General features: G+C 42.2%; 1 protein-coding gene across 3 annotated transcripts in view; it reads right to left on the reverse strand.

The window, feature by feature from the left end:
- Positions 1 to 6,068: 6,068 nt before the first annotated feature.
- LOC138617746 (TGF-beta receptor type-2-like) overlaps positions 6,069 to 15,174 on the reverse strand; it is a 31,890-nt gene continuing 22,784 nt past the window's right edge. For all 3 annotated transcript variants that reach the window (XM_069693007.1, XM_069693015.1, XM_069692999.1), the window contains exons 6-7: positions 8,375 to 8,499; positions 6,069 to 6,974 (exon numbers count right to left, since the gene is read on the reverse strand). In XM_069693007.1, coding sequence (XP_069549108.1) covers positions 6,795 to 6,974; positions 8,375 to 8,499 — 305 coding nt within the window. In that variant the 3' untranslated portion in view covers positions 6,069 to 6,794. The remainder of the gene's footprint in view (positions 6,975 to 8,374; positions 8,500 to 15,174) is intronic.

Below are 15,174 nucleotides of genomic sequence, written 5' to 3' on the forward strand. Positions count from 1 at the left end.
TGTCAGACTCGGAGAAGTTGGCTCGCTGTTTTACCTCTTCAGAATAACAGGTGCCTTATCAGCAGCAGCCTGACTTTGGTATGGTTCGAACAGCCTCTGCATGATGTCTTGAGGGGACTTGCCATTCAGATAGGAGAAAAGTAATGTGTAGAAAACAGTTGAACTTGGTCTGACATTATCCCTGCAGGAGAGAAAAGAAAATATGACTCACGTGTTGAAAATTTAAGCGGGCCTCCCAATTTCCCAGCAGCCGTTGCTTGACAAATGACCCTTCTTTCACTTTTCCTGAGTGGCCATCATGAGCTGTCTTAATTCAGAGGACGGCAGATTTATGTGATGTTGCTTCAATGACACCCCTAAAAGCTCTAAATTACAGCAGCAGCATTCAGAAGAAGAGGAGCAGACGTGTGAGCCGCCTAACTGACATTTTTCTGCTGTGGTCACAGAGCATGTCCATCCAGTGTTTTCAAAGTTCATACTGCTATAATGCATCTAAGTATGAAGACCCTTGGCATATAAAACAATGGATTTCTTGCTTGACATCAAAGACAGCTTACAACAGGATGAGAGTGACTCATTTCATGAATTTATTCTATTATTTTATGACAACAAACTCAACACTTATATAAAGTCATTATTTTACATGAACACCAAACTGATGCTTGTCCTTTTTGTTTTATTGCCCTTTAGTATAATGCGCAAATACTTTAAATTAAAGGCCAACTCCGGTCTATTTTCTGACCCGGGAGCACTCCGTAAAGACAGTTCAATACCAAGTGGCTCGTTGGTCAGGAGTGTGCATTTCTGTGCTGAGCCCACATCCAATCAATTCTCCTCCTGGTCGCCCTCGATCGGTTATCTGACAGAACGCAATTCACGCCTTTCAAATAAAGTTAAACTTTGCTGGCCTTTCCAATGAACATGTGAGACATGTAATGAGGTGTGGAGAGAGGAAGTTGCAGGGTAGGCAGAAGGGAGAGCAGAGCACGGACAGACAGAGGGAGGGGAGAGAGAGCTCTATTGGTTTGTTATTGCTCATCTGTTGTGTTCCATGTAATGACATTAGCACGAAACCAGACTCAGAAGACACTCAGCATTAAGACTGGAACAGGAGGAAGCAGCTACTCAAACATTCCCCAAAGTTAGGAAAATCTGTCTACCAGCACCTCTAAATCTAAAAAAAATAACATGTCGTCTGTCTTGTTTTGTATCCACACACAAACAGAACTTTCACTTTTGAACTTGTAACCTTCAGATGTGCTGTTCTTTTTCAACTTTGGACAAAGCCAGGTAAAGCCTTTGAGACACGTGAACCCAAGAACACAAAGAAAAATACAGCAGCAGGCAATAAATGACACAAAAGGAGAGTGTCTTCAAAGTACAACAGGAAACCACAAGAGACTAAAAGGCATAACCAGGAGAACTCGTTATTCCACATAAAACCACCCGCTGACATAAGGAACCAACATTAGTGCCTTTTCATTCTTCATTGCGTCTTATATCTCACATTAACTTTGGTTGACTTTGAGAGAAGACTTTCTGTTATTTGATAAGTCACAGCCGTCTCCATGCAGTCTCTCATGGAACATTAACTCGAACGGGGCAGCAATCAATAAATTATTCAAATATAGACAAATTATTATGGCACGCAGATATACCGAGCCAAATTAGTCCCAAATCGTCATTACACCATACATGTAAATAGGAGATGATGGATGTCGGGAATTATGCGGACTGGCATCATCCTCTTGGGCTCAAATGACCAAATCAGTCCGGATTATTTTTGTGAGAGAGGAAATTGCAATTCAACTGCCGAGCAATGGTATCGTCACGTGTAGGCAAACAACATCCTAATGTATTCACCCCAGAGAAACATCCTCTTATCAAACGTACCGCTGGTTGCAACACAGCTGTGTTTGTCCTTGATATGCTCGTTTTCTATGAAGCCCTCCGAGAGGCTTACAGCTAAGTATATGATGACACAATACAGTTCACTCAGGCGTAAGGAAATTAAAGTAATATCAGAACTATCAAGTCCACTGCCATTAGAGAACAATATCTGACAGGACGGCAGGGGTAATGGCTTCTTATCCACCAGCAGTCTCATCTCTCCATCTCTCCATCTCTGGGCCTGGGCTGCCTGCTGCTCTTATCTCACCAGGCACACCATCTCCTGAACAATTGCTGCATAGAATTGTGGCTCAGGGCCTGAAAGTTTCTTCAAGAATGAGACTCCTGCTGCTGCCACTATTGCTGCCAATTCCAAAGTTGCACGCCCCACGAGCTGCTTTATGATATGTCAAATGAACATCTAAATCATATGGGTATTTGGACTAAAAAAAAAAAAAGAAAAGAAAAAAAAGAAGGGGGATCCATAAACGACAGGGCGGGTGGGGAAAAATGGCCTCTGATGTTAACTGGCCCCACAGAGCTGAGAGAGGACGTGCTATCAAAGTGAAGAGTAATTTGTCTTTCTTGTCATCTCCTTACCGGAGCTTAAAATATTGTTTATAGCTTTCACCAACCAACGCACTCCCCGGCAGCTTTGATTGATGTATGAGGTGTCACCATGGCAACCAGCATGTAGGAATGATGAGTGACTTTGGCAGGAGAGGATTTCCTTCCAGATTATTAGGACCGTTTAAGAGTTGTGTGACCGTTTTGCCTCTTTGTACACACGCGTGAGCAGTGATGAGTCGTTCCTGGCCGACCTTCGCTGCCCGCTGCTGCCGCCCACGTCACGGGTTAAGTATCGTGTCTGAGCAGGTGACCTGGACCCAGGCCATGCAGCAGGTAAGGAATACAACCAACATTCATGGAGGGGTGTTTACTGTGGTTTGAGTTTACACTCTCTGATATCCAAACCCCCAGGCGAGGGATGGAACATGCTGTGAGAAATGAAGAAAGAGACTCAACAGATTGAGTGAATCAGACAGAAACATTTTTAAAATAATGTTTGCCAAAAGCAATTAGAACCCACTGGGATACAAAATGACTCTAGTGTTTGGCGACTGGTTAGTTCCACTGAGCATGAGTCTCGGTAATGGAAAGACCCGTCACATCTTGAACTCAGCCCCTTCATTTTCACAGTGCAGTGCTTTCATTTTTTTTTTTTTTTTTACCCTCAAAGCATTTACATTAGCTCACTGGATCCTGCATCTCAGCACTTAAACCCCGCTGGTTGCAGAAGGCACAAATTATGTCTTTGTAAGCAGTATCCAGTAGAACCATCACTCCCTCTCCTGGTTGAAAGACAAAATGCAGGTGTTAGGCACGTTTAGGTTCACATTCCTGTCTAGTGTTTCTTTCTGGCAGTGAAGTAAATAAGTTTGCACAAGCTCCCATGTTCCCCTAATTAAAGCAAACCCTGGGATGGCATCACCGACTGCACAGACTGTACAAACTGACTATATGATCATTATTAATGCTAAACAGACAAAGAAAAGTAAAAAAAAAAAAAAAAAAAAACCCTCAAAAGAAAAAACACATGGCTATTTATTTTTTTCTCTTTATCATACCGGTGCTTAAGCCAGAACTGGTTGAATTCATTTGCAAGATACAGCAATGCAAACTGCTATAACAGGATTAAATATAACAGGATTACTGTTGATTGACTCTATGTGCCACATGATTCATATGTAATTGCTTTACACTTGTCCCACACTATTAACCAAGCTGCACCTAAGAGTACAGACCTTTCCTTGAGGGTCCATCCTCTGGAGCTCCTGCAATAACATGATGCTCATCGCTGAGCCTAACAAATGTTGTGTCAGTTAAAAAAAAAAAAAAAAAAAAAAAAAAAAAAGTGCTCCGGAAGGCACTTAGAGGCTCTCACTTTCTTTAAATATGTATCTCCCCTTTGAGAATTTGACATCTTTGCTGCAGGAAAATTGATATCGTATTATGTGATTGTGAAAAATGAAGAGAAATGTTACTTTTGACACCTCTGTGGTAATTTGTTTCTAATGCGAAATTATAAATAATTTATCATCAGCATGTATATCCCCCAGCAGCGTCCCATACATCTGTGGTGCAAGCTACAACCAGAGTGCCTGTGGCACAGTTTCTGTAAATAGAGCATGTAGACTGTAGGAAGGGCAATGGAAACCTTCCTGTGAGACAGCAACTCTGCCCACCGTAGCCAAAAAAGCACTTCCTTGCTGTTCCCAAGTGCATTTTCTTTTTTTTTTTTTTAACAGTTCATGCATTTTCAGTGGCAATGTTTCACAAATACCGCCTTGGCTTATGTGATTTGACCGAAACAAAGGTAGTTTTAACACATTAGAATGACTGTTGGAGGCAACAGCTCTCAGATAGCATACGGGCAGACAGAAAACAGGTAAATAACAAGTCAGACACATCCTGGTGGAGCCTCATCTCACTATGAGCACTGATTAATAGGTCGGGAGTCAGTTTTTGCCAAGTGCTGTTATTAAAGCATCGCAGGTTGTGGGATCCAGAGAAAGCTTTAAAAGCAGCTGCCTGCAGACACAAACAGAAATATAGAGCCACAGACATGTAGGCAGAAAGCCGTTGACAGAGACAGACACATGTTCCAGTCGGAGTCAGCTATGGGCTCAGGATGAAAGGACCGTCAAACAGTGCAGGCACATACCGCTGCCAAACACTGTGTGGACCTGCTGAACCCCCTTACCTTCACCTTATCCAGTACAAACACGCGCACACACACACACACACACACACACAGTAAAAGTATTACGCTGTGTCTGTCATTCAGCAGGGAACTGCCGTGATTAAGATGTGATATCTTGTCATATTTTCCCGAACACCCAAAACTTGAAGTCTCTCGCTGGTCTCACAGTAACCATTCATAAGGAATCAAATTATTTTCAGTGTGGGAGTGTGTGCATGCACCAACACGCAAATATGTTGCGTAAATTGTATATTATTGCATGATGGAATATTTGACATGCCAAGAGTTACACATATGAGCATGCATGAATGGCTGGAACTGATATGATTAAAGTTTGTGTCAAAGCGTGCCAGGACATGAACTCCCTGTTCCAAACCCGAGAACAGCTGATGGGCTAAAACCATCATGATTTTAGTGAGCTTGTCATCCCACCAGAGATGGAGTTCTCTGGGGATGATTTTAATACACTTTTTCATAGTGAACGCATATTTTCAGTACATTAGGTGCATTAAAATGTGTGTATTTCTAACCAATAAGATTATACGTGAAATGTACTTTTTCCTTTTTTATGTTTTATTGTGAAATGGAACTTCTCCATCAAGTAAGAAGACAAAAAAAAAGAAAAGAGGAGAGGTTGGGAACCACTAGACTAAACTCCTTAACCTAGGGTCACCTAACCCACACATTATTGGTTGTTTTTGTAAGTAATGGGACTTATGAACCCTAATGTCGAACTGGAGCTGAATCAAAGAGAGGCGACGATTGAAACAATGAGTACAGTCACACTTTTTAATAATGACTTTACAATTTTATGCAAACATCACTTTGATACAGATCGTTACTGCGAATTAGATCAGAATTCCCTTTTCTTTAAAAAAAAAAAAAAAAGAAAGTGAATAAGTTGTTCAGCTTTATAATGTACAGGCAGCAGGCTGCATCCTCCAGTTTAGTCTTTCACACGTATCTTTATTCCCTTTATTCTTGCTGGTCTGATTAAACAGACTCTCTTCTTCTTTGCGATCCAAGTCCTCTGAGGAATATGCACACGCATGCACGCGCATGCCCACACAAACAAACACGTTTCTAAGGCTATCTTTGTGAGGACATTCATTGACGTCATGCATTCCCTTAGACCCTTAACCTAACCTTAACCATCACAGCTAAGTGCTTCAACCCAACATTGACCTAAACCTAATTCTAACCTTAACCCTAAAACCAAGTCTTAACCCTTAAAAAGCCCTTTGAAGGGTGTGAGGGAGGGAGGACCGGCCGAAATGTCCTCACTTTGTCAAAATGTCCACACTGAGATGGTCTAAAACTAAAATTGGTCCTCACAAATGTAGTTGTAGTACAAGTACCCTCTCTCTCTCTCTCTCTCTCTCTCTCACACACACACACACAAAGATATATATATATATATATATATATATATATATATATAATATATATATATATATATTTGTGTTTCCTTTTTCTTTCAGACTGATTTTGCAGTCTTTATTTTACGGCTCAGAGTCCTTGAGATATGATATCAGCTTTCCCTGCAGATTACTGCTTTGGATGGTCTTCTTAGTCTTTCCCGTGAGGAATTTCCATTTCATGCCACCAGAAATGACACTTGCACTTTAAATCTTGTGTCGCACTGTCGTCCAGTCCCTTCGACATTCATCCAAGACCACGCGGCCACCTCGGAAAACAAAGTAGGCGGTTGAATCCACTACGAGGGAGATACTGATGTTGAGTGTCTTAATATTTGAAATTGCTCCCTTTTACCACGCTCTTCGTGCAGTCTCTTTATTTCCTTTACCTGAAATGTGTTGTCATAACAAAAAAGGCACTGGATATATATAATTTGGTGTGCATAGATACTGTATTTATAAAGTGCAAATAGTATTTGTTTAAAAAAAAAAAAGCTTTATAATGTGATCTACCTGTTTGTTCATGAGTCGATTCTGATACTTGTTAGAAGCTCGTCTGTTGGAACAGTTCACTTTCATCCACATGATTTTCCAGTTTGATCCTCTTGTCACACGTTTGTTAATGAACCAACCCATTCAAAACACAGGAGTTCCTTCCTCTCCCAGCTGCTTGGTTGTAATTCTCCGGCCACCCTGATGGGGGCAGTGTTTCTGTTGAGCACCTACTTCTCATCCACCACAAACATTTCTTCAGGGATCTTCTCCTCCGAGTCGGAGCGGTCTGACAGCTTGTCCAGGTACTCCATGTCAGCGAAGCGCTCGGCGACACACTGGGCTGTGAGACGGGCCTCCGGGTCGTGGTCCCAGCAGTCCTCGATGGAGGCGCACACCATCTGGATGCCCTGTGAGGGGAGCAGCGGCCCACAGAAATAGTCTGTCAATCACATCATCTGGGGGCAAGTCTGTGTCATTACCTCGAGCTGAAACTAGCAATGCTCATGTGTATTAAAAAGACAGAGCCGTGTAATTGGAGTACAAAGAGCACGATGATATTTCTCAGAAGTGTATTTCCAGATACAGACTGTGCTTGATTGAGTGATCGGAGTTTCCTGCCAATTTTAGTTCAGTTTTGTATGAACAGTAATAATTTAGGGGGGAAAAAAATGAACAGCGACGTAAAGGCAATTTTTTTCCCCACAGAAGAAACACTTTCTACCTGACGAATTAGTTCTTGTAATTGTTCTCTCTGTTTGTAGGGTTTGCAGGGCTGAAAATATGGTTGAACACAGACACTGTTTGTCATTTAATGTATATTTAAAAAAATGTGGAAGTACTGAACACTGCTAACAGCTATTAATATCAGGGACAGATAGTTCTTTTAAATTTTTTTTTTTTTTAATGGTAATAAAGTTGTGTTTTTGGTGCAACTACTATAAAGAAGAAATGTAATGAAAGGGACGCAGAGAGCGCCCTTGAACGAGCTGCTAAAGAAGAGAGAGTCACAAAGAGTTGGTTGAGAGAGCGAGCGAACAAAAGAAAACTATTTACTGATATTTCATTGTAACACTCCGCCAAGGCCAACAGTCCACACTTCTATAATGTACAAATCTACACATGCAATTACTATATATGTCCGGTTATATTTCTAAACCTACCAGAACGACCTTAAAATACACCTGTACCTTGCTGGAGCTTCACATCCCAGCTGACGTACTGGCTCCAGTTTTTCCGTATCCAACCTTATATACTACAGAACGACTGCTCGTATCAAGTTTGACCAAGTACATGTGGATCCCAGAGGATCACCGCTACCTGTGAATGTGTATTGTGATATGGAGCCATGGTATTTCTAAAATGGCCTATGTTTTGTCACTATTAAAAGTTTACTGCCATCTAGTAAGATGGAGGCCAAGTGTCTGCTCTGTGTAAAAATATGAGAGGATCTGCCTCAGGATTTGGAACCGCTCCAGTTATTTCTGTAAATGATTATGTGAACAACTGCAGTGTTGAAGTCCTCCAAAGAACTGTCTGAAAATCTGCACCATTATCTCAAAATTATTATTCAGCCATATTTCATCTCCCACTCTCTATGATGAAGAGATTTTTTTTTTTTTTTACTCTTTGTTCCAGTGTGGCTGTTCGGATCAACTATAAACACTTTTGATTTCCAACATGGTCAGAAAATACAACCCGACGTCTGGCCACCGGATATTGCAAAGTTAAAACTAGATGGGGGTTTTCCCCACACAGCAGCAGTTTACCACAGACTGCACGTGTACTGTTCGTGTGTTGCGCCTCTTACCGTGTGGTTGATCCAGCTGTTGGGGATCTCAGGTCTTCCTTTGTCTCGGAGAACGCTGTCCTTCATGCTCTCCACACACGGGTGTTCCCTCAGGTTCCCAAACGGTGGCTCGTACTCTTTCACCTCTGCAGGCGAACACACACACACACACACACACACACACACACACACACACACACACACACACACACACACACACACACACACACACACACACACACACACGCACGCACACGCACGCACACACACACACACACACACACACACACAGGAAGTCGAACGATTAGCCCGTGACCTCATCAAACTCGGGAGTTTTGGCTGTTTTTCTTTTGTTTGTTTTTCAGGCAATAAACTTCGAAACAGATCCCATCTAGTGACAGATACTGCTCCGTTGTGTCGAGAGGCGTGATCAGATGGCAGTGCCCCACAGCGCACACATCAACAACACCTCTCAAAGGATTCATAGTGCGCTCCAAATTAAAACTGCAGGTTGCAAACTTTAAATAGCACTAAAGCAGCACAAACAACTAAAGAATCCTGTGCTGCTGATAAGAAAGGACGGGGAAGAGATTTACTCAGGGGAAACATTGTTATCACATTTTTACCCTCAGCTTCAATTGGTCTAAAGTATCTCACCAATATAGCTCTGGCTTTGTGTCAGCTCTCTTACACAACAAGAGAGGAAATTCACCAGCTGAGTTTAGTCATGGCAAGATTTCAAAGCACTGGAAACAGTCCGCAAACTGTGGGTCAACAGTTTCCAAGGAAAATGTATCTTTATAGGAATTAATGTTTCTCTGGAGTAAAAACAACAAATCAAATTCCATTTTCCTTTGAAGTGTGTAGGTCTAATGTAATGCAGAGAATCCAAAGAGACGAGGAAAACTGAGTGGAAATTATTAGTTCAAGCAAATTTTTAAGCAATTAAAAGGTGATCAGGAGATTAAGAAAAACACTGAAGTTCACAAGTTTCGACAAAGACAGGCAAAAGCCTCCGAAGTGAAAAACCAGAAAGTCGACTTTAAAAACTGCCAATCGACTTTCAGTGTTGTTGAACACTATGATCCACATATGTTGCAATAACTGTCAGAATGGAGAGATGATCATCTCCTCACCCAGAAAGACAGATATGTAATTCTACAGCACGTACAGCTCCTTGCAATTTTCAACTTTCACAACAAGCTCAAACCTGACAGTAAGTCAGTGTTATTACACAACCATGTTAAATGACTAACAACTCAGTGTTTGGAACAAGAACAAATAATGATAATGTCAGTTAGGTTTCTGTTGATGATGCAATAAATAACTGTTTACGTCTTAAAGCTATAAAGCGCCACACACGTTTCTACATGAGGTTGAGTTTCGAGTCGTCACTTTTATCGAATCTTTATTGTAGTGGAACCTGTTTCTGTTGTTGCTTCGGCATCGTTCATTTTTTTTTCTACTCGTGCAGATCTTACACAAACACAGCGCTCTCCAACAATACACCCACAAGACAGTGCAGTCACTAATCACGTAATTAAGCAACTGTTGCCTCTTACATCAGTCACTGATTGCAAACATAGAGCATGAAAAGCACTGCAAAGTCATTCTACATTTTCTGTAAAAAAAAAAAAAAAAAAAAATCAGTTTCAGAGCAGAGCAAAGCAGTGCTGGCTGGAGTCAGTGAGGTCTGGAGAAGATACGTCCAGTGACAACATATTGTCTATGCAAGTACGTTGACACGTGCTGTATGCAGAGAAATGTGTAAACCAAACTGTAAGAACAAAACCAAAACCAAAGGTTCCCAGCTCTTTGGGGATCATCTTCTTCGTATATAGCTTGTAGCGTGGGAGGAGGCAGAGGATGGTTTCATTTCTTTTAAAAGATGCTAATAGGAAGTTATAAAGTCCGCAGACAGGAATTAGAGGCTTCTGGGACACAGACTAGAACAAGGGACTTTTCCGAGGCCAAAACTTCCTACTTTTTGTCAAAAACAACTCCAGCCAACTATCAGTCAATATTTGTGAGGAAAGGAGACAGATGTTTGGTTCTGGGTTTTTTTTTTTTTTTTTGAGAGGTCCGCCGGGTGTATAACTGTGTCCTAGACTGCAAATCCACTTTGCAAACTGTCTGCAAACATGCTTATGTGTTCATGCCCAAGCAGCGGTTCCAAACTATATGAATCACAGTACAGAGCACTTTTCAGTGGAAACAAAAGCGTGTATTCCAGGACGGGGAGATTGCCCAATTCTGCTCTGACAGGAAAGATGGTCTTTAAAAGGCAAAACCTTTAATTAAACTGTGAACTAGCAGAAGCTATTGAAAACACAACACAGGGCGAGTGAGGAATGCTGGAGTTTGCAAAAGTCACACACTGCATATTGACAAGATTTCTGCAAAGCCGTATGACAAGTCCCACACCGTAACAATGAGGAACTAATACGATGTGTCCTACGACAGCTGACACATAGTAATGTGAATTTTGCAATGCTGGCACATAGTTCATCCTTGATGTCTTTTTTTCATGCCACTTTTCAGGCTCGCCGGTAGAAACTGTCTGGGAATCTGCTGCCAAGAGAAATTTAGTTGAATTTATCTACTGCAAACTAGGGAAACTTCTCGAAGAATGACACCTTTAAGGAGCATTGTGATGTACATTCATGACAGTGAAGATATATCGGGGTTTTTTTCTAGAAAAATTACTGTCTTGTTTAAGTTTTATCTTTTAGGGAGTGACTGCCCCTCAGCCATCCCAAATTCATCAGTCATGGCATACTCAGTCATATATGTTTAGCTATGAATACTCCAAACCAGCATGTGACATTTTGTTTGACAGATTTTCTCGGCTGCCCTTCCAACTTAACATTTTTGTCTAATTCTGCTCAACAAAACAGAAATATTGAGGAAAAAGAACAGAACTCCTGTCACCTAAACACATAAATGATGGAGGAAAACAGTTCCAACCAGAGTTTCAACATGTACTTGGAAATAAATTAGTAATGTGATCACAATAACATCGCCTGTTTCCCGAAGTCTGTCTGAGTGTGGAACAACAGCTTAACTAATCCGTTCCCAGCTGCTTCTGCTGGTTTTCATTAGGCTGCGGTGGCTCTGACACTTGTTTTGTGTTGTTACAGTCATGCACCACAGATGTATGCTCACATCACTGCACATTAGCAGAGCTTACTTTAGGACATACGGCACTGACCTACCCTGGACGCTTACCCTACCATTAAGTATAGCTGATACTGGCCCTAATCATCACTTAACCCCGTTAAAGTCCAAAAAACATGAATTTTGCTTCCTCTGAAAGCAACTTCAGTGAAACCAAATTTGGCGTGCACATTTCCTATTTCACCCTCAATCAAGTGGTTTGAAGTTCAAAAATGTGTCCCCAAATGTGCACTGTGGCGGACCCCCCCCCCTCACACACACACACACACATATATATATATATATATACCCACCACACAATTAGAACTAGGCCCTCCAGCTCTGAAGGGGTTGATGGTCTGACATCTGGAGAGCAGCTGCCCCAACCTCTGCTCCTCTCCATTCTAGCCCTGCCCCTCCCTCTGGGGAATGAAAGCATTTCTTCGTCTGCAGCTTCAACACCATTCCTCCATTATCCCGCTACACTGCCCCACCCGCTTGAGGAACGCCCTCGTAATCTTTCCAAGCCCTAAATCTGGACTAGCTAAATTATACAGGAGGAGAGACAATTTACGGAAAAGAGGCTTGAGCCTCGATTCCAGCTTTTCCGTCTCTTGGAAGTGTGTTGATCTCTCTGCTTCCCTCTCACTACAACTCCTCTGTCTTTATAGTCTTGGAAAGATAAAGAAGGCAACGTGATAGCTCACGGCTGGCTGACTGGCTCCGTCGACAGACGGCTGTGTTCTTCTTGCCTGGCAGATCTCAGATCAGACCGCGGCCTCGGGAACTGTGACAGAGCGGCTCTGTGCCTGGCTGCGCTGATCAGACATCTGTCTCCCACAGACACACGCGCGGGCAGGTGGCATCAGAGACAAGACAGACAAGAGTGAACCGGGGCTTCACCCCCCTCATTATAATGACGCCCTGGGATGTGTCACCCTGAGTTTGTGAGTGTGTTCACATATGCTCATGTTATGTCTCTGGTGAGGTGACTTCTCAGGGAGTCACGAGTGACTCACCGACCTCCAGGGACAACTTGGCAACTTCTCTTTGAGGCGCACTCTCTAAGCACATCAGTTTTACTTTCATGGTGCTCTCATCCCAGAATCAATAGCAGATGTCTGCCAGCATACTATATGTGGAGGAGATTTTCAGCTGTCAGTGAAGCAAAACCAAATCACTGCATCTAATTCCAAAGCTGATTCTTTTCCCCTTCCTCCGGGTCTTTCAAGGTGGGAGGCTGGCTGTGTTTGCACAGTGATTTAACCTTTCAGCATGAGAATGTCTCCTTGGGTTTTGGCCCTAATGAACTACAGACTTTACCCCTGTGCTCGTCTCGGAGAGCTGCCAAGTCTGGAAGAAATGGGGACAGAGATATGCAGAACACAGGAAAAACACATGAACTCCCCCCCGCTGCTTCTATCTTTAGTTCAGAGGTGGAACGGGAACCCCTGTGCTTCCTCTCTCTTGTAAATCCACACTGGCCTGTCCTCTGAGTCTGTCTGTGCCCGCATGAGCAAAGCTGGATGACTGTCTGCTATGTTGCACTGCAGTGGGAGAATAATTAAATGCTGCCTTGCCTACCTCAGGGCAGACAGAAAAAAAAGACAGACAGAAAGACGGGAAGAGAAAGGTAGAGTTGAAAGTGTCAAGTTTAGAAGCAGGGAATGACAGAGAGGTTCTGTGCAAGAACAGGATGAAAAATGTGTTTCAATAATATTTGCTTCTGTTTACAGTGCAGCATAAATATGAAGTAAGGGAATGAGGGACTCATAAACAGAGAAATGAATGAAATAAATGGAGGATGTGGGATGAATGAATAAGGCCGTTGTTCGTGAAGACTTCCTAAAATCCCTCAAGAGGGAACCACAGTGAACCTGGACTCATTTAGTGCGTCTCTACTAACATGAATCCTGCCTGGTCTGCTCTCAAGAGACATTAGCTACAAAATGCTGGAACATGAAGGAGACATCCATACTTGTAAAGTTCACTTCCCACTTAAAACAGCGTGTCTTGGGACTGTGCTCTTTGCAAAACAGGAACTAGTGTATTTTCTTTTTCAAATGTGCCCACAGGACACGCGTATTCTTACAGTTGGGAAAGAGAAGCATCGGGGATTGTGGGTCACTTGACTGTGTTTTTTTCTTCAGGGCACTCTTGGGTAACTGCCATACACGCTGAGAAAGGGCCCCTCGAGGGGATCATGGGGGGGGGGGGGTGGGGGGGGGGGGGGGCAAGAACAGGAAAACGCCAAAGTAAAAAAGTGTTCATGCCCAAACCCGGCATTCAATCACTGCTCTGCCACAATGGAGACAGGAGCAGTCAGAGAAACAAACGGGACTACAGAGACACCAAAGGGAAATGAAAACAAATGAGTGACTGTCGACGTGAAATACTGCGCCGAGGTTCGCTTTCAGATAATCACCCATTTCTATTATTTGCACATGTCCTGACCTTGTTTTTGCTACAGAATGACAAACCCAAGTAACGGTACATTAGCAGAGAGAAGGCTGATCCTTGAGACTTCCGTAAGATGGATTGTATGTTTGACACTTTTAGATTTTGTTCCCACTGTGACTAATGGATCGCCGACGACTCTCACATAAGTCCTGTCGCAACGGTGTCACACGGCGAGCAAGTGAACTCAAGGTGGAGCTGGTCACCGGACTCCTAATTGGCAAAGTTAATGTGCTTGTATTTCTTAGAGGTCAAGCAAGCTCGGCAATTTATTTACAGTATTTCAGAGGATATTTACAGAGGCGCCGAAGGGAATTTCATCAATCAGTGCTTCTATTGATTTCCTATACAATCAGCGACCCAGGCTGATCTCTAATTTACAGAGGAAATCATGGTTATCTCTATTATTTACTAAAGGTAAAAGGGAATGTTTATAGTGTGCACATTATACTTCGGTATGGTATCGGTCAGGAAAATAGGATGTCCTGTTTAAAGCAGAGATCCACAAAACATACTTGATCATAATAAACACCAAGAAAAACTCTGAGATGGATGCTGAGGGCAGCAAGGTGAAATATTGATCAAAAAGAATAATTTAACATTTTGGGAAATTTACAATTCTTGTTGGAAATCTTCAGATAACCACAATTTGTCATGCACTGTTTTTTTTGTCCAAGATAAAATGTGTCAATGAGTGAGTTTTAGAAGTGCTGTTAGCTGGATTTTATTATCTTTGGATGGAGCCATCATATTTACTGCACAGATATGACAACGGTATGAATCTTCTCATCTAATTTGGGCAAAAAAAACACGATTTCTTTTGCTCATATTTCCTGTGTCAAAGGGTTAGACTGCTTTTGGCAAGACATCCATCCTGTCCTCTTTCTTACATCTCTAGTACTCCTTCCTGAACACAGCTAAATTCATGAACGCTAAACATTTATTCACATAATCCGACACTCATGTCCTATGCCAATCAATTATGTATTTAAATCTTAAATTATCAGTTCACTTACAGCTGCTCAGCATAAGAGGCCATATATTTTGATCAACTCAGTGGAGGTTTTAATAACTCATGGTCGGATTGCTCTTTTGGCGAGTGTGATGAAATAATTTGACACAAAATGAAATGAATATCAGCTATCATAAGATACTAAATTAACCTATAAATCAAAGTATTTATCCAACTACGGACTAGTAATATCTCC

This window comes from Brachyistius frenatus, unplaced genomic scaffold (assembly GCF_029030835.1).
Source record: "Brachyistius frenatus isolate BFR_SWC_R1_liver_20210118 unplaced genomic scaffold, ASM2903083v1 Contig_2, whole genome shotgun sequence".
In the NCBI taxonomy this organism is placed as follows: Eukaryota; Metazoa; Chordata; class Actinopteri; family Embiotocidae; genus Brachyistius; species Brachyistius frenatus.